Below are 20,324 nucleotides of genomic sequence, written 5' to 3'. Positions count from 1 at the left end.
TGTATAGTTGATCACGAGGTCGCAGGTTCGAATACCACTGCGTTTCGTATGGAGGCGGTATGCACAAAAAACACTCGCGTAATTTTTGTGCACCTTGGGTAAAAACGTTAAAGGATCCCGAATGATCGAAATCAAAGCTAACATTTCCACTACGGCGTCTCTAACAGTCTCATAACCAGGTAATAATAATAATAATAATAATAATAATAATAATAATAATAATAATAATAATAATAATAATAATAAAGATCGAGGGAGGAGGCATGCCCGCGTTGCGATTCTTCGGCACTTTCGTGCTCCCCTATACAGAGCTATTTTTGTGAACCGAATATATGTTCCGTATAGATCTTACTATGATGAAGGTCATCGCAAGGTCATCGCAAGGTCATATAGTCTTTTTTACCGAAGTCAGCGCAGCGCGACTCTTTTTCGCGATATTAAAAACCAGGGGCCGAGCTCGCAAAAGCTTTTCTTTCGTAAGTGGTATTTGCCATTGGATGGCCGCCTTGGCTATAATAATGTCTACAGCATCTTGCAGGACTGGCTTAAATTTTATCTTACGAACACCTCTTGCGTAAGAGCTTCTTGTCAATACGGTCTTGCGAACAAACTTCAGCATTGCTCGAAAGCAAGTCCTTGTTTCACCGATCAAAGCCTCCTATGCAGATTGAATGCCGCTTTCTTTCTTCTTTCTTTCTTTCTTCTTTCTTTCTTTCTTTCTTTCTTTCTTTCTTTCTTCTTTTTTATTTCTTTCTTTGTAGTGAGTTGGATCTCGCCCGGTCTCTATTAGTAATGTCAGAAACAAGAGACACGTGCCGTAGTTGAGACGTCTTCCTCGTCCATTCGTCTGTATAGAATCATGTGAATGCGCGCCTCATCGCATTGTTCAACCGTCACAGATATTACGACGGAAACATATACTGTAGCGCCAGGTTTTCGTCTACAGTTCCCAACACGAAGCTCCACCTCCTCGATGAAGACGTGTACTCCGCGACAGCGAAGCGGGCGCAGGCCCGACAAGAAGATTGCCCGGCGGAACGGGCCTCAATTACTCGCGTCGTTGACGTTTCAGCTTGTGCGCAATATGAGCTGCCTTCTCGAAATGGACGTCCATGTGGTCATCTCTTCGCGTCGGTGGACTGATGAAGACAAGACAAGCCGAGCCGTGCGTGAGCTGTCTCCATCGGGTTTTGGCCGCAGCTGCTCTGTACGCTTCCTTGTTTGTGCAGCGTATAGTATACACTGTATCAAATAGCGGCCCGGAACGAAAGTCGCAGCATGGATTTATGCTGTGAGAAGGTTGGTTTTTAAGCTGCTCGCTATCTACACTGATCTGCCTCCTCTTCTATAACTTTTCTGAACTGGGTTCAGCTGATAAGCGTAACGCAAACAATGCGTAGCCAAAAGAAAGACGAAGATATGCGGGAAAACAGATTACATTTAGACTCTTTCCACCGAACATCCCTATAGCGAATATGGCTAGGTGTGCAACACCCGCTTTGGAGCGATCTTTCGGACTTCAGGAAAATGCTGACAGTGTATAAGCAAAGTGATGTGGTTGGAGAGGGGGCGGGGGGGGACGTGCAAGTCAAACCTAATAGCGCAACTTTAAAGGCGCGAAGAAAGTGAACGATGCGGCCGAGCATCCAGCTCCACACAGACGATGCTGCCTACGCCCACGCCGCCCCTCGGGCTCGCTTTGAAGAAACAGCCCCGGCGGCATGCAATTTCCTTTGTCTCCCACTTAATGCAGTCATTATATTCCGGAAAGGAGGGGGGAAGGAACGTGCATATACGGCAAAACTTGGGACGCGAGGAGGTGGTAACTAACGTTGGAGGGGGGGGAGACGCCATTGCAAGGGGCTTTCCTGTAAACACACGCTCGAGCGACGCGCGCGCACACGCGAGCCCCCGGCTGTACACAAGCGATTCCGAGAGCCTCGTGCGTGAGCTTATGCGTGAGTTTATGCGCGAGCTCTGTCGGCCGCCGCCTAGGTATAGTAGATGCCCGGCATTGTCCCGCGCATGGGCAGGAGACTCGCGCGTGCCCAGCCAAGCACTTCGGGGCCGCGCGCTAATTCGCGTAGGAAGAGGGGCGAATGGCCGCCCCCGCTCGCGTTGCCGAGGCCTGCATGGGAACCGGGCTGGTGGTTTCGCCCTGAGCCGGGAGCGTGTTGGTGCGTCTACGCTAGACGGAAAGCGCGTTGAACGCGAGCGCAGACACGCGCATCGGGACGCCGCGGCGCGCACGCGAGACAGGCAGCGGGGGTCTGTAGACTGTCTAGGTCGGCTCGGCGTAGCTTTCGTTTTCGAAGACCGCTATAAAGGGCGCTTGCTTTGGTGCAATTGTATACACGCTGCCGCTATTGCGCTGTTTATGGGAAATCCATTCCGCGGAAGCGCGCGAGGTGGACGAAAAAGTTCATGCGAGAGAACAAATTGCCATCTACCCGACTGTAGCGCCGAGCTGCGAACGAAGCCCCTATACGGGATTCTCGGAAAGTTTCGCAGTTGAAGAAACATTCGCCCTGCGTCCTGGAATCGAATTCACCCGGGACACACGCCGTTCCGGGGCGGTCACCCTATACCATCTGAGCTAATCAGGAGGCTTGCAGATCGCAGAGCCAGGGCGAATTGATCGACAACTCGAAGCACAGAGACACTGAATATATGGCAGGAGAACGCAGAGCACGCTGACTATATTGTGCTCTATAGATAGTCCGGCCATTGGTGAAGGAAACTGAATGCCGCTACGTGACAAGGGAGGGTGTGGTGTTGTCAACTAGGGTGCCTCTTTATCCCAGGAGGAGCGCATTGAGGCATCCTATACTGTCGACGACCTTCTGCAGAAAGACGAAACGGCGCGACGTACCCCTTTGCACGCAATGTTGTCCTGTCGCGGGGATAGTCGAGGGACAAAGGCGCACGACTGCGCGAACAGCGTGGAACTCGTTTTTGTATATATAAAGAAAACGGTGAGTTTAGATATGCTCCAGGCTTTGCACGGTTGCTTGGAAGACACTGTCTGCTGTACAAGATTGAAAAAAAAAAAAAAAAAAGCGTGAAAAGCACGGATCATTGAGCAAGATGACACAGTGCTCGCGTCGTGCACCAGCTCACCCGCCCCTGTATTTTGAGCTGTTTTCAGTATGAAACCTAACTGGACGTAACCAGCCAGCCCAAAACAGCACTTTTGGCTGCTGTTAGCCCCGGAGCGAAGCTAATTTGGCCGAAGGAAACCGGCCGCTATTCGAACGGAGACAATCTTGTTCATTTACTGATTGGTGGGTAGCACGCTTGGAAGTTATTGGACAATCAATTGTTTGTGGAGTAGCCGGCGAAACAGTAGTTACCAACATTTCCAACTTCCTCTGAATAAATCAGGTTTCCTAAAACTGACTAGGTTAAGTCTTGTGGTTTTTGGGAATGCAAATGTAGTCCTTATTTACAGACATACGATTAACTGTACGACTAACGCTGACAAACTCAATGACGTCGTGAAGAGCTGGTGCGGGAGCGTCAAGGAGGCATAGTCACCATGCCCTTGCTCCTGCGTATTGTCTAGCTTACGAATTCAATAAAGAAAGAAAGAAAAAAGAAAAACGATAACTTTCCTATTGCAAATGCACAACTAACACAGCTTAGTATACGGTCCCCTTAAAATATAAATACGACGCTTTTCGCTCTCTTCATCTTCGTACGTCCTTTTCTCTTTCAGTCACGACTTCATTGTTTAGCGGGGGGCCACGTGTTCCGCCAACAAGGGCTTGCGTCACGTGCAAACATAGGCGCCGAACCCTTTCGGCACCTCTGTAAGACGGCAGGTCGCGGAGGTACAAAGCGCGCCGCACCGACGGTGCAGAATACCACACCTGCAGACGACAAACAGACGATGAGCAGACAACAAACAGACGATGAGCAGCCGACAAGCAGACGACGAGCAGACGATAACGGGAGGCGCACGGTCTGCCGCAGCTGGGTCGCATGAATGCTGCTCGGCGTGCTTCACATTCAGGCGCGCACGTCACAGCAGAGCACACCTGCGTGCTTTTGTTTGCCACTCAGTCCATAAGACGCGCACCCCTATGCTTTTCTTTAGTTCAACCATGACGAGCTGGGAAAGGCAAAGCTTCGAATTTTTCAAGGCCGCTCACTTTACCTCTGCTATAAACAACAAAAAAGAAGCCGAGGACACCCAGAACGAGCAGATTGCAAGAACTAATACATTGAAAAAAAAATTGAAAAAAAATCAACAATTATTTGACACGCAAATCACTTCAGGGGAAATCCAGAGACTGGAGGGTGTTTCAGGATAGGGAAACTATAATTTTGCTAGAACGATTATGTTATAGATGAGTAGGTATTTTAGTAGCCAGATAAACACCCGCAACACTTAATTCGGTTAAACATGATAAACGGCACCGGGGCTAAGAGGGACGCCATATTCCTGGGGAGACTGCGGATTCATTTTGACCACCTATAGTGTTTTGTTACTTGCGTGCTCCTCAATCCAGGTACTCGGCCTTGGCGGATCCAGAGGGGAACGCCTTGGGGTGCACCTTGCATTGTAGACTGCGCTTACTTAAACTGGATGGGAACTGCCATTGAATGGGCTCCAATTTTATTTATATTTCGCCTTTCTCTTACAAACTCATTTTACTATGCAATAATTATGCGCTGTGGCGTATAAAGACAATGTATTTGAACTTTCTATGAACTATGCGTGAGCGTGCTTCGATTGTTATTCACATTTATTTTAATAATCTCGTTTGTTTGTTTGTTTGTTTGTTTGTTTGTTTGTTTGTTTGTTTGTTTGTTTGTTTGTTTTTGTTCTGGATACGGTCGATATGTATTGCTCGGCTACTCGAGTAGCAAGAACGACAAAAAAAGCAGCATCAGCATTAGTAGCAACAACGACAAAAGCGAACTTTTTTTCTTCTCTCTCTAACCTATTCCGTCGATCTCTTCTCTTCGCAGCCTCCGCGGTATGCTACTTCCCCGTCGAGCTTCACGGCACGTTCCTGATGCAGACGCAAGCAACGCAGGCGTACGGTGGTTCGGTGGTCTCCTACTCGGAGATCACCGTCGAGGTGGACGCCATACCCCCCTGGGGGCGCTGCCATCGGCGTCGGGGACACCACGTGATCCTCAAGGACAGGTACATATGCGATACATACTATATACATAGCTGTATACATATGTGCCTCGCGACGCGGTGTAGTGCCCGACAGAAGAAAAAAAAAAGACAAGAAAAAGAAAAACAGTGTCTAAAAAGTGCCTTTTCACCCGCGATACATATTTCATTGTTGTTCACTCACATAGAAAGTAACAAGTATAAGCAAAGAGGAAAACACGCGATTGGAACTTACGCGTAGTGAGTTCGGAGTGTCGGCCCGCCTACTCCGTTTATCATAACAGCAGAACACAGCACGAGTTCTCATGGCTTAATAAATTTTAAAATCTTTAATATGTAAGATGTATCGCGGGTGAAAAGAGCCCATTTATGATGTTTTCTTTTTGTAATGTAATGTATAATGTAATAACGTAACGCCATATTACTCAGATTTAGTAGATACTGAGTATTGTGACAGATGGTAGGCCAGACACGTTTTCAATGTGTTGTCTACATATGTTGTCAAATTGCGCAATACTGTCGAGTTCGCCATCTTGTCAGCTCTGATTGGCTCACAGGGCTGCAACAGCCTCTCCGATTGGCCCAAAACGCCGGCACGGCGGAATCTGCCAGTGTGCGAGAATAGCACACCCGGTCTGCGAGAAAAAAAATAAAATGTCACAGTTTCGCCCTAAGGGCGAAGCAATGAATGCGATAGCAACACAGCAATGTCATACGAAGTAAGGTGAGCGGCTTTGGTAGCAACAACACGCAGAACTGTTGTCGACGCCATCGGCGTTTTGCCCGCGTGAGCTCAAAATGCGTGCGGCGTTGGTGACTGTTGCTGGAGCCTCTGATATAAATAGGCACTTGGTGCCGCAGCTAAACGTCGCCTCCCTTCCCTCCCCCTCCCCCACGGCCTCTCGCGCGTTTGCTCTACATATATGGTGATTGTAAAGGAGAAAAGAGACGCCTACTTCTGCAGCCCTTAAGCGAGCACGGCGCAGAACGCGCGTTTGTTCTCCGCCGTGCGTTCACTCCCCGTGAAAGACGCGCCCCTCGCGCCCTTTCACTCGCACATACAGCGTTCGGCGCGCGGCGACGATTTCATCTCCAAATGACGTCATACGGAACCTCACGGCGACGGCGACGGCGACGGCGACGCCGACGGCGACGGCGACGCCGACGGCAGAAATCTGCTTTTGAGTGTCCATATAATTGCTATCGCAATAAAATGCCAGCCCCACTTCCCGGCATTCCCACGTATACAGCTATATTTTGCTGTTACATACAATAGCAGCAGAACGTCTCTTTGCCCTCTAGAAGCTCTTAACTAGGATATAGAGGGATTTTACCTCGTGTCGACCCCTTTACTTTGTATCAAATAAATTTTGCCCATCTCTATCCAATCAAAATGCTGATCACTGGGTCTCTTGCCAACGGATGACCGTTGCTCTATTTTTTGTCGTGTCGTTTCTTGCAGCACGGGCGCCGAAGACTGCATGCGGTGCTTCCACCTGACCCTCAAGACCCCAAACGTGATCCAGATCCACGCGGAAGGTCAGTGGCCACGGCACTATCCTCCAAATTAAAAAAGAAATTACAACCACAAAGAAGGTTGACCGTGTCAGACTCGCACATGTTGGCTCACGCTCGCTGTGATTTCATTTTTTTTTTTTTTTTTTTGCATGTATAGGTCTCGCCCGGTGCTACACGAACGAGGAGGCAGCCCGAGCTACCTGTCCCGATGACCGGGCCGTCTCGGAGAGGCGGTTCACCGAAATCATCCTCTACAGTGAGTATCGATCGATCGATTTGCCGACACGGGTCCATTCTTCTCTGGCATATTTACAGCGCCAAAATCTGGAGCCGTGTTCCATAAGCCATTTCTTCATGACTGCGCACTTCCTAGATGTTAAATCCCCCAATTCAATTTAATAATATGTATTGTCTATATCGAACGTTTTTGTGATCCCCTTCAGACTTCGATATGATATATAGGTAATTCGATATCTAGAATTAAAATTAGATACAAAAATGTTCAAGGAGATATTACTGCTGTTCGTTATACACAATTCGTTATATGTGGTTTCGATATATCCGGGTTCGGCCGTATATATATTATACGAATCTCTCACGGCTATCTCGTGTCTTACGGGCGAACGTGATGGGGAAAAAAGCGACGCGCATCCTTTGCAGGGAAGCACCAGGAGGAGCAGCTGAAGGCCAACGGCCTGCTGGGCGAGCCGCCGTCGCCCTCGATGGCCGGTTCCTCGTTGCACCAGATGTTCTGCCCCATCAACGGCCGCTACCGCTTCCAGTACAGCGCCAACGGCGAGGAGTTCCGCTGCGCCGAACCCTTCTCGTCCGAGCTGAGCAACTGTCCCCGGGGAGACGGACTCACCGTGCGCTTCCGACAGTGCTCGTTCCCCGACTTCGGTGAGCAGCATGATCACAAGGGCAAAAACACAGCAGGGGCTTATTCCTTATCGAAAAAAAAAAAAAAGCAACATAATTCCGACATTCAATAACCCCATATGAACGTGTGGAGGTCCCACATAAAAACCCGTATGTTGTTACAAATCGTATGCAGCCAGTCCTATGTGGTCCCTATATGAACGCATGGAGGTCCCACAGTAAAACCAGTATGTTCCCATACATAGTATGGGGCAAGTCCCATGTGATCTCTATATGAACATGTGGGCCGTGATCATTCTTTTACACGAGCGCCATCTCGTATGTCCGTGTAGTTTTAGTCGAACTAGAGAGTGCGAGCCATTCAAGTGGTATTCAAGTGCCTATGCGGCACTAGAGAAAGTGTCAATCAAGTGCCGAGTATCACGAGGGACGACGTAACTCAAGTGCCCAGTAGCAACTAGAGACTTAAGCGATTTCAAGTGCCAAGTAGCACAAGATCTAGACACTTAGTTCCGTTTAAGTGTCGAGTAACTAGCTAATCGGAGACCATCCGAATTTACCATCCGAATACGCTCCCGCTCTGTGTGTATATATGGCTGAGCAATGCTTGTCGTCTCGATGTGCAGACGTGAGCTTCCTGTGTTTGGGCGACTGGGAGAGCGGCCGAGGAGGTGACCGCTACCTCGCCCTCATGGACCTCCGGAAGGACCCGGAGTCCCGGCCCCGATACCGCTGCGGGGTGAGTGCGCGCGCTCCACGGACAGCGATCCCGTCACGTTGCGACTGAAACATATGCTGTCCGTCTTTCCTATATGTCGCTTTTTCGCGCTGTTTCCCCGTAATGAAGCCATACCGACAAGCTCAAGTTCAGACCCCTTTTAACGTAAAATATGCGATCCCGCGATGTCCCGACTTCACTGTGCCTGTTGTCGCGGAGATGCCGCACGTTGACGTATCCCCTTCGGGCGCCAATAAATTCACCACATCATTCACATCAACGTCTAAATTCACCACATCATTGGAAACTTCCGAATCGTGAGAAGCGTACTGCCAAAGAATATACTAAGACTATTTTTTTAACAGTTTTGTCAAGTTTACAAAATGTTGACTCCATCTGGCCGACAGTGCTCACCGTTGGCGAAGTCATTTCGTAGCGTGGCTTCAGTTAGCGGAAAGAACTGCTCGAAAAGGCCGCCGACACGCCATGTAGTAGATGCACGTCACTGGACGGCGTGGCGCGTACGAAGTATATTTGATTACAGCACAGTTCAAATGATTTCAAGCCGCATTGCTTTCCATCGAAACGGCAGAGCACGAGCGCTCATTAATAAGGCTAATTCAATCGGTGCTCGAACACCGTACCACGAAAATCGTGGCGCACACAACATGCCCTGTTTTAGCTGGCGCCACACAGCTGCTTTACGTCGCCACAACCGCACCGTGAAGTTAAACCAGGACAAAACTCTGTGTTCAATATGGCAAATCTAGTGCTGCACAACCAATTCTCGCAACGGAAGGATAGTACTAGTAATGAAAACCGAGCACAGAGGCGCGCGGAAGACACGCACAGGCGCTGTAAGCACTTTCGCGCCTTTTTTAATCGCGTCGCAAAGGGGAATCCGAAACACCACTCACCATTGACGTTGCCGAGTCGGTGGTGATCATGGTGACCTTCGAGGCAACGAGAAGCACGTAAAAAGCGAGCAACAAGTGGGAATATACCAAAGAGGTCACAGCAAGGCAGACTAACAGCGCAGAAAACTCAAGGAACCGCACACATACAACGCCCGCGCGTATACTAGGAATGAGCCAAAAAGTGAACAGTGTAAACGCGCATTCATACAAGTACGCGCATACAAATACACGCTTTCATCGACATGAACTGTAATAATTATTAACAAATTTTGTAATGTAATGGTATTGTTTAACAAGTTATGCGGTTTGAAAATGTATGAAAGTTTCCTGCCTAGCTTCTTTGACGAACTATTTTCTTATCGCGGTATAGCGCAGTGCACCGGCCGGCCACGTACGGAATGCGCGGGAAATGGTGCCATGTTCAAACGTCGCAAACGTCGCGCCCCGTGTGCTCGCACTTTTAATCGTCAGAATTCTTTTTTTAATTGTGTAATACGTGAAGCAACCGGCACGAACTGAACTATTGGCCAGAAAAGTACGCAACTGTCGCTGTTCGTGCTTGTAAGTTCGACATCATGACAAACCGTAGACAACATGTCGTCCCGTTCTTCTTTAAACATTTGTGCAGGAAGTTATAGCACGAGGTTTATATATATTTTTTTTAATCATATCTCTCGATGCAACTTTCAGAACCGAGACTGTCGCGCTAATCAGTCCTTAATCGACTTTTGATCGCCCGCTGCGGGGAAGTTAACCCAACTGCGCTGAAAGTGAGCACTACTGATGCGCGTTACAGATTCGCACATGCTCCGAGCCGTGAAGACTGCCTGTCGCGCATTTAGATTAGGAAGTTATATTTCTTGCGCGTCTGCGAAGGAAATTAAAAGAAACAATTGTCTGCGGAGACCTTCATCGAAGCGATAAGCCGTTCGTACGTCGTCCAAATACAGGGCAAACGACGCGAGCGTGATCGCAACAAGTTGGCAGCGCGGTCACAATCGAACTTACCCAACGTGTCGATCAGTTCTCGTTTAACACCGGCGAGTCGCCCGTGACGACCTCGTGTGTTCCTAACCGTGAAACACAAACGGCTAAACGGTGTCAAGAGCTCGACCAATACGTAAAAGGCGTGAACTTGAACGGAGAAACCACAAAGTGCAATACCGTCATCGGGTAATGATCGAAAGAAATCACAGTTTCACGCTCCGGTGCACGACTTTCTTTCTTTCTTTCTTTCTTTCTTTCTTTCTTTCTTTCTTTCTTTCTTTCTTTCTTTCTTTCTTTCTTTCTTTCTTTCTTTCTTTCTTTATTGCTCGCCTTCGCCCTTTTTCGAAGGTCGATAAACGCGGCGACTGACCTCAAGTGGCGTTTTCCGCATAGTACGACCTACGACCGCGGTATGCGCTGTCCTCCGCTGCTTTCTTTCCGATCTCAATGCCGAAAAGAGAGAGAGAGGGGAAAAAAAGTTCGCATTCCTGAGTCACGCCCGCATTTGAACCATTTCCGCGGTTGTTGGAGAAGGGCCTCGGCGGAACGAACGTCCATTACGGGCGTTCTTAAAGACTCGGAATGTTTTTAGTTTAACTCCGCTCATCGCCCCTGTGAAGATCGAGACCGGCGCGCATGCGTGGAATGCAACTACAAGCGAAGCCTTGCACGAGAAGAACGGGGCCCTCCCTCCCTTTCGCCGTGCCTCCTCTGCCGTAATCGAGTTCCAGCGCCGATTTTCCATCGGCCACCCACAAGGGCACGTCTCGGTCCCCGGCTCCGCCGCGCCGAGGAATATTGCCTCTCTCGTGCCCGGCAACGTAATGAGCCTTCTCAAGCAGCGTGTTTTATGCTTTAAAGGGACAGTCCCTTTAAATAAGGCAAACTTGAGCTATGTTAGCAAACTGCCGTTCTACAATATCAAGAATGCCGCCGTTAACGTGATACGAGGTTTCATAAGCCAGAAAAGGTGCAAACGCGAAAGGCGGGTGGCGACGCCGTCTTGAAGCTCTTGCACCAACCCGCCGTGATGTCACAGTTTTTCACGGCGTCTAGCTGCTCGGGCCTGTAGCTAACTTTTTTTTTTTTTTTTTTGGTAAGGATGCACTACATCGTATTATGGAGAAGCCAGAGACTCAACTTAGCGAGTTTCTTGAACCTTAACTGCGCCACGACGGCCAAAATGTGAAACTATACTTCGAAATCCGTGACGTAACACATGACGTACCAGTGCTGGAGCGCCGGTGCGAAATTCAAGCAATGGAAGTTAGAACTACACTTTCTACAAGAGTGCTGCAGTCCCTGACCTAGTGCGAAAGAGCAGCCAACTCGAAAATACCTATTGTTTATCGAAAAATAAGCACCAGATTGCACTCTACAGTAACTAAATGCTCAACCTAGCAAGTTGTGAGAGCATTTCTTACGCCAGAACGGCACGAAAGATATATCGTTGAAATTCATGACGTCACACCATGCTTAGCGGCGCTAAGACTTCGGCTTGAAAATGAAGTTTGGCCTCCATTTTCTCCACCACTATCCAAAATTTTTCTCCAAATGAATGAAAATTGAGTTTTGCTTTCGCGAACTTATCCAGATCCGATTCTATGCCGGGAGTGCTATTTCGAGATATGGGATCTCCCGAGGCAGCGCAACTGCATGTGTTGAGAGACGCCTTTAGTGGAGTGCTCTGGATTCATCTTGAACAGCTGGGGTTCTTTAACGTGCACTAAAATCTAAGTGCTCGACCGTTTTGGCATTTCGCCCCTCATCGAAGTGCGGCCGCCGGGATTCGAACCCGCGACCTCGTGCTTAGCCGCGCGACGCCCTAGCCGCTGGACTATCGTGACGGATGCTGGGAGTGCTATTCTAGACAACAGTGGCGATGTGGGCTGGTAATACTGAAATATTCAGTAAATAGATACTGTAATATACCGCCATGAGTACATATAGTAAAGAGTTTTAGATTAGGGAACTCAAGCGGCTTGCGTACACGAGAAGTAGGGTCTACGGTACTGCGCATGCGCAGACGCCTCTGCGCATGCGCAGTACCATGGCCACTAGCTCTTGCTCACGCAAGCCGCTTGCGTCCCCGAATCTAAAGCTATCTAGTAGCTCAAAATAAGAAACCTTTGGGAAAACCCCGAACCCATCGCGTGTACACTCAGGCAAGCTCCACCGCGGAATTTCGTCGTCCTTCTATCCTTTGCGCTGAACGAGTTTATCTACAATCTTTTTTTTCCTAGAAAGAAACGATAAAAAAATCTGGGCGGGAGAAGAGGCCTCCAGTGATGACCATTCTCGGTTATTACAACTACTCGGAAAGTACGACTCAACGAGCGCAGCCGCGCCTAACTAATGGAAGCTGATTTCGCACGCGACCGCGCGCGTTTCCTCAAAGCGTCTTTTCTGGGCAATTTCGGAGGTTGTGCTCTCTCGTTTTCTTTTTTTGTTCTCCTTTTTGCATAGCTGCGTTCTTCGTACACGCTTGCTTTAATTGTCCGACTCCCTATTATAGCCGCACACTCCGGTTCGCTCTGCGGTCGTTCCGAGTTCGCCAAGTACCCCCTCGCTTCGCGCGCATAGCCTATTCTCTCACTATATTTATTATTATTGTTTTTTTTACCCTTTCCTCGTAATTTCAGAGAACATTAGGCCGGACAGACCGCGTCTGTCCGGACAGTCCGCGCCAGCGCGTAATTAACTTAGCGAGGCTTAGCAACTGCAAGGCCGCGTCTTCCATTCTTCAAGCGACGAGGAAAATAAAGAAAAAAAAATAACGCAGAGTACCGGGGAGATGATGCCGGCAGGTACCCTTACAAAAATGAGTATTGAATTTCCGTTGTCGATTTGTTGAACTATCATTGATTCCATGGAAATTCTATGAAATTACAACACTCAATGAGCCAGCACAATGAGATTTCATTAAAAATTCCGTTGTGCATTGCTCAATAAGTTTTCTGTTGACGAATTTTCATGGATTTTTTGTTGCATTTTCTCACTTAAGGCGCGCGATCCAATGAGGGAAGCCAGGCATCCTGGCTAACTGTTTGCTTTACGTTCGGATATGCGCTGCCATCGTAGGCCGAAGATTGCCATTCTTGAATTTTTGAGGTCACTCTCCCACCTCCCCCAATCCCCCCTCCCCCCGTCTTACCCATTGGCGGATCCAGAAAAGAGACCCTGCGACAAAACAGCGAAAACGTTGTCCGTGTTTACTTCTCTCCGCCCACGTGTAGCCTCGCGCTGTAAGCACATACTTCAGGATGACGCACCAACTTGCCCAAACTTACGTTTCCTGCTGTCCACGAGCTAACCACTGAGCGCCTCTTTTGTTGCGCTAATACCCCTCATCATTTATTTACAATGGCTGGCGATAGCATGCCTAGCTTCATGCCTTGCTCAATGCGTGCAGAAGCAGACAGAATACTAACAGATGACTGGTTTTTGAACTTGTGTTTCGAACCCATCATACGTCGATGTATGGATCCCACTGGTGTCTACTAAAATGTCTATTACGTGGCATCGCAAGCTATCACGCGGATACAGAGCCAGTGGTTTGGCGACCTCGAGTAAATTTTCACTATTACTATACGGCAAGACATGCAACAAAATGCAGTGCGATTCCCACCGACGGTTGGCAGAGGTCGTGCGACCAGCCACAATGATGATGATGATCATTATTATTATATTTATCGGCATCAAAAACCTTTGAAACAGGGCGGAGACATATGTCACCTAGCCTGCTTGGTTTATTCAAGATTTACAACATCTGTAAATGGCGACTCGACTCATGGAGACTCATGTTCATAGCAGCAAGCGCGACCTGCCCAATCGCATCAACAAAACATTTCGCGATTGATGCCGTTCACGTCTGCTCGCGCCGTCATCGCCGCGTAACATAATCTTCAGCGCATTGGTTAACCAGCTTTGCCACTGCGTTCGCGCGACTGAGAAATCAAGCTCTTAGCGAATGAGCCAGAACAGTGGTGATTCGCGATCATTTGCGATCGGCTGCTTTGTGACCAAATTGATCGAAGTGTGGCCTTTGAGATCTGGTGCGCTGAGGTGATCTCGAAGGCTTTGCCTAAGTGTTGTCCTCAACACTAAATGATTGTTTTAACGCAGCCAATAGTCATTTGCACAAGGAGGTATTTTATTTTATTACACTCTCTGTATAGCTGACGACATATAATAAAATACTGAAGTTTTTCGAAAAAAAAATGATGTTCAATGTTTTTACCAAACTTAGCGAAAACTAAAAAAGTTAACAAGCAACATTGGTATATCATTTTTTTTTTGCGTTTGTTTTTGTCGCCATTTCTCATTTTTTTTCTTGGTCGGCGTGTGCGCCACGTGTGTGTCGTGAGCTCTAAGCACGTGAGTGTGTGTTGTCATCTGCTGCTGCGCGATAAGGAACATTTTGTCAAGAGCGTACAAGACGAAAAGCGGGATGTATCTATATACCGTCCGTGCCTTGGCTGACGCGGAGGTGTGCTACCGACTCGGCTGCGTGGACGCGGGCACGAAGAAAGGAGCGCCGACTGACCAACGATACTTTGACTGCGGTAAGCACTTGTCTCGTGTTCTGTGTATAACTGATTTCCTAGCTGAATGTATGTTTCACGCCTGGTTCACGGCGCCAGTGTCAAAGAATTTAGTGCGGGGCCAGTCCGGTGTGCGTGTGGCGTGTTGCATTTCGCCTTCCGCCGATGGAGCGCCAAGGTGTGGGCATGTCGTCCGTTTAAGCTGAGCATTTAGCAGCCAGGCCGATTTATCTATACTGCAGTTTAAGCAAGTTTGTCGCAATCAGACCACCTAAATACTGAACTGCAACAAACCACTTAAACAGGGGCGCTTGTTTATGTGTTCTCATGCTCGTCCCTACTCGTTGCGCTGCAAGGTCGCGGGTTCAGCTCCGGCCGCGGCAGCCGGATTTCGATTGGGCGAAATGCAGAAACGCTCGTGCTTAGATATAGGTGCTCTTTAAAGATTCCCAGGTGGTTAAATTTAATCCAGAGCCATACACTGTGGTGTGGCTTATAATGATATTATGGTTTTGGCTCGTAAAATCCCAGAATGTGATTGATGAACATAATGTATGACCCTGTTTTTTAAGTGGTACTATTACAGCGGGGCCCATGCCACATCCGTTTATGTAAACATCGAACTCGCTGTTCGTCATTTTGTTGTATCGTTATAAAATAATCATGCAGAAATGTCGTGAACGATATCGCGTCATGTCTAAAAAAACTGTCAGTTTGATCGTTCGCGAATGGAATGCTATCGTATTGTAAAAAAAAGAAAATAAATGCTCACAGCGCATGGGATCGACGCCACCAGTTTCCCTCCCATGCTTGGATATCTTTTTCACGTTGCAAAACTATTTCTACGAAATTATTGTTCTATACTGTTAATAATTTGAAAACCAATATTTTACTCGTGGCGTATGATAGAAAAAACACGCTAGCCAGGTGTTACTATAAGTATATTCCTTCGCGCAAAAGAAAATGGAAAATAAGATCTGTGAAAGTATGCAAGCCAGAGAGAGAAAATATGCAAGTCGGAGGACTGACAAGAATTGCGACTTTTATGTACTCGGCGCAGAAAAGTGCCTTTAGCCGATGTTATATTGTCAGACATTTCTTTTGAAGTTCTTTAGATGTTCTGCGAAAAGCTGTCGGTAAAAGAAATTGGTTCTTGGTATTTCACTATATCTAAAACATATGCCGTGAACAATAAAAAGTTCAACTGATTCATTCAGTCACATAAAAACAGTGTTAACACAGTAGCTGGTACCAACATACACTTACCTAAATAAGCATCAAGTGCTTATTTACATCTTTTATACTTGAGGGCATTTCGTTGTGTAGCTTGCACAATACTGCGTTTATACAATTCTTTAAATAGCGGCATCCACAGCATCTGGAGAAAAGGGTATGGCAGTTGCTGGTGCAAACTTGCGTGACACATCAGCAGCAGAAAACATTCTTATACCAACCGGTTAATGCTTTGTGTGAATGTAAAAAGAATGTTTGAGACTGTTACCTGCGTTCGTGAATATTCTTACACACAGAATAAACAGTGGTAAGACAACAAGCCACAGTTGAACATGCCCTTCCTCGTAAAAAGTTCCTGTGCACGTGCTCCATAATACTTATGAGTGTGTAGGTGTTGAGGCCCTCTAGCAGCATTATGTAGGAATTCCATGACTATGGACAAGAAAAACAGAAAAACACTGCAACAATGTTGTTCCTGTTAGCCTTCGATCCGTGCCAGCTTTTATAAGGAATATTGAATACTGTGGGATCTTAAAAAGAAGTTATGATGTGCTCATACTGCTGATTTTTACGTTCCTTTTGCTGCTAGAAAAAATAGCTATGGTAATTTTTTTTCATTCAAAACCATCTATGCAGCATGTGTGCCACTCAAGTGCAACAGTTCACGAGGTATCCCAGGCCCCGAAAGAAGTTGGAAGAAGATGCAAGCGCAGCATGCCAATGTTGTTGGTGAGAGCCTTGTAACATTGTCACATCATACATAAATTTTTAAAATGCTAATCTCGTAAAGCAGTTACTAGCACACAATGTTTGCAGAAATTCAAACAAGACAGAACTTGCAGAAGAAGAAGAAGGCTGGAAGAATGGTTAAACAAAAATATCACTAGGACCAACATTTTGGCAAGGGAATTGTCTTAAGTCAAGCCAGCACCTGATTTCTGCTCCCCCACTTCATTGGGGGAAGATGAGAATGATGCAGGCAGTGCATAGAGTAAGGTGAGGGAATTGTAAGTGTTCAAAAAAGAGGACAGAAAGAAAACAAGAAGGTGTAGGTTTCTTGTAATAGAGAACGTGTAGGGCTACTAGTGTTGCTTAATCGAAATAGGGGTGACAAACCTAGAAGACAATTTGTGTGTATGCAAGTGTTTCCTTTGTTGGGCCTAGTTAAACGAGAACAAAGATATATGGTTTGGATATTGCAAAAGAAAGAGCAATAAAAAGAAAGAACTAGAATCTCAGGTGTATCCAGATATTTTTGATCAAGCCAAGAAGCATGAAATGAAAGCGAAAGGCACGAATGCACATCTTGTCGAAACCAGAGGGCATTAAAGTAGAGATAAAATAAATGATCGATTGAGTTATGAATTCATCATAGCCCACCCGCTAGCACACACACACAGTCCTAGGTGTATTTGTGCTCTAGATGACTATGATGGCACATTTCAAAACATTGTTGGCTGTTTGCGACACGCTACCTTTTTTGTTGCTCTTTTTTTTAAAAGACCTGCAAATCTTTTTTAATAGAAGATTCTCGGCTTCACTCAGCTCTCACATATACCTTATTGCTATCACAAGGTGGCATTAACCCTACATATGCTAAATGCTAGCCTCGCCATTAGCAGGACCTTAGCAGCCATACGAAGATGAAGAGCCTCTTCACGTTTGCGTCAGGCACATTATGCATGAAGTTCATTTAGTTCAGCAGGCTTCATGGACCTTATGAAGATTTGAGGTCTTTCACTTAGTCATAAAAAGAGCTATACAGGAAGTAGTGCATTGCAAACAGACGCAATATTCTCAAATATGCTTTGCAAGCCTTGTGTTGACATAGTGACCATATGTTAATTTTAAAGTTGTAATTTGTGATAAGCATTTAGGCAAGAACACAAAAATATTAGGTTTGTTCTCGTGCATGATAAGAACATCAAGGTAGTTCACTGCATAGAAGTTCATTGACGATCCTGTGTCGCAGCAGAGACATCACTCTTGCCACATTTACCATGGCTCGTTATACTGTTCTTATACCTTAGGCAGAACAATTTCACCTGCATTAAACCACAAAAGCTTTAAGCACTAATATAACTTGCTTACTTTTATGGCTTTAAGCATAATCTTTCACTGCTATTGATGATGGTACATGTTGGTTATCTTACTGATTACATCTTTTTTTTTCAGAGTATGCCAGCACGAAGTTTCCAGGCGCAAGTGTTTCTTATATAAAAGAAAGCCTATTCTCTCCCCTCACAAGGGAAATAAAATCACTATATAAAAATGCCTTTTCATGTGCCTTTTTTGTTTTCCTGTTGGCTGCAGTTAATATTCAGCCTCAGTGAGCCAAATCTTGCTACTTTAGACCTTAGTGAGATATATCCCAGTACAATGAAAATACAATGAAAATTCATCTCGATCTAAATCCAATGAATATACAATAACGAACCAATGGAAAAACAACACAATAATAATACAACAGATTTCCAATGGATTCACGGTGGCCACTTTTCCATGACTACTCAACAAATATACAATGAAATACCAATAAAAATTCCACAATTTTTTTGTTGATGTTGGCACGAAATATCAATGGAAAACCAATGGAATTCCAACAACATTTTTTGTAAGGGTATTTCGCCAAAGTGAACCGTTGGTTTTTAAGTTCCCGCAATCACAAAGGAGGAAACGTACGTCCGCCTGTGTTAGCGCACAATAATTATTCCTCCTCCTCACCGATCACTACACTCGCGCAGCTGAGCTTTCTGTAGTTTCCTGGTGGTCTAGTCCGCTTAGCGGTGCTCTATTTTCCTCACCGGAGGAAAAAACTGCACGAAAGAAAAGTCAGGTTCGTCTGAAGTTTCAAGTCGTTTCGCGGAAACGACGATAGGGCGCGCGCTTGTCGTCAAACGTCGTTTCGAAAATGACGCAACGGTCAAGTCACTGAAAGCTGGCCTGCGGGCTTGTGTGGAGGAGGCTCGATGCAGGTTGTTCGGGAGCGTCACCTCGCGAGAAAAGAGAGAGAGAGAGAGAGAAGAGAAAAGAAGATGGCGGCGGCAAATAGACAACGCCGCAGAATATGAGCGGCCTTCGCCATAAACAAACACTCCAGGCCAGGCGGCCGGGTACGCCCCGTGAACTTACAACACCGTTCTCCTGGCTTTCGGAGTCAAACGAACCCGCCACCACGCGCGATATCGCCCTTGTGGGCCCGACCTGGACGACAAAATAAAAAAGAACCGTCGGACCTCGTAATTGTGGCGTTTCCATATATTATTCTCTTCTCGTCCGAAGGCCCTTTCTCTTTTCATTTTTTTTTTTTTTAATCTCCTCCGCTCATGCCATGGACACACGCACCCATATCCGCATTGAGAAGTGAGCCGATGGCATGACACTATAAGCGGAGCAAATCTTTGACACGCGATACTGACTGCGTCGAAAACCCTAAATCTGCAGCGCCACGTGACCGCCAACCAATGGCCACGCGCCGTCAGCTCGGCGTCAAGTGTTTTAAGCGGGAGGCGGCAGCAACTTTCACGCAACTAAAAAATATATATATAATAAAAAAAATGCACGAGACGAGGTCAAAAAGCATCAGACGAAACGTTTTGTGGGCGTAAGAGAGAGAGAGAGGACGATTCACGGAACAGACGAAGCGCTTATTTATCGTCCACGAGGGGGTGTGTGTGTGTTGTATGCGTACAGTTTATATACACAAACACAGTGCGGGGCCACAAAGACAGGCCGCCGCCTCTGTGAAGCCACGGCTGCCGCACAGGCGCGATGATGCCTTCGCGGCCCGCGCGTTTGTTTGGCAGGAAGGCAGGCCTTTCTCAAACGACGAGGTCGTTCTCCCACGATCCCGGGGCTGGGCGTCAAGGGAAGCCAGCAGCAGACGACCGGCCGTTCGGATAGCAGACGATTCACGGCCGCGTCGCCGACGGCGCTGATAGCAGACGACGCGCAATGAAAGGGAAAGAGGACGTCGAGATAGCGAAGGACGCCGCTGCTTATGCATACACGCTCGTGCACAACGCTTTCCCTCACAGACAGTGTAGTTTATTTTCTTCCTTCGCTAGCTGTACACCACGGGCGTCCTTCGTCCGGTGCTGCGTTTTATTTGTTTTTCCACTTCGCTTCTTCTGGTTCTCCATAACGCCAGTTACGAAACGTGTCCGCTCTCTTCTGTCCTCTCAGCGCAGCCTCAGAGCTGGGAGGACGACAGGCTTGCACCCGGATAAAAAAGTGCCGTTCTGAAAACAATGAAATGCAGACAGCGCACGCTGGGACTCCGGAAGATATAATGCGGGACGCGCATTGTGCGGCGAGCCGCCTCCCTCGGAAGGCCTTTCTCGCTGCGCGCGGCCTAACCCTAATTCTCAGTTGCGGATCTCCCCTTCGTCACT

At 47.2% G+C, this 20,324-nt stretch overlaps 1 protein-coding gene and 1 long non-coding RNA gene across 2 annotated transcripts in view; both read left to right on the top strand.

Moving 5' to 3' along the window:
- The window catches only part of LOC119433654 (uncharacterized), a 101,043-nt gene that overhangs the window by 68,311 nt on the left and 12,408 nt on the right, over positions 1-20,324 (top strand). Inside the window, exons 2-6 of the mRNA XM_037700907.2 lie at positions 4,978-5,158; positions 6,597-6,673; positions 6,810-6,908; positions 7,313-7,552; positions 8,158-8,270. Coding sequence (XP_037556835.1) covers positions 4,978-5,158; positions 6,597-6,673; positions 6,810-6,908; positions 7,313-7,552; positions 8,158-8,270 — 710 coding nt within the window. The remainder of the gene's footprint in view (positions 1-4,977; positions 5,159-6,596; positions 6,674-6,809; positions 6,909-7,312; positions 7,553-8,157; positions 8,271-20,324) is intronic.
- Positions 13,937-18,472, top strand: LOC119433656 (uncharacterized). Its single transcript, XR_005188417.2, has 3 exons — positions 13,937-14,718; positions 16,567-16,659; positions 18,106-18,472. It is a non-coding gene; the product is annotated as an uncharacterized LOC119433656 (long non-coding RNA).

This window comes from Dermacentor silvarum, chromosome 11 (assembly GCF_013339745.2).
Source record: "Dermacentor silvarum isolate Dsil-2018 chromosome 11, BIME_Dsil_1.4, whole genome shotgun sequence".
Lineage (NCBI taxonomy): Eukaryota > Metazoa > Arthropoda > Arachnida > Ixodida > Ixodidae > Dermacentor > Dermacentor silvarum.
The sequence above is the reverse complement of the archived record's forward strand: the minus strand, read 5'-3'. Positions and strand labels throughout refer to the sequence as shown.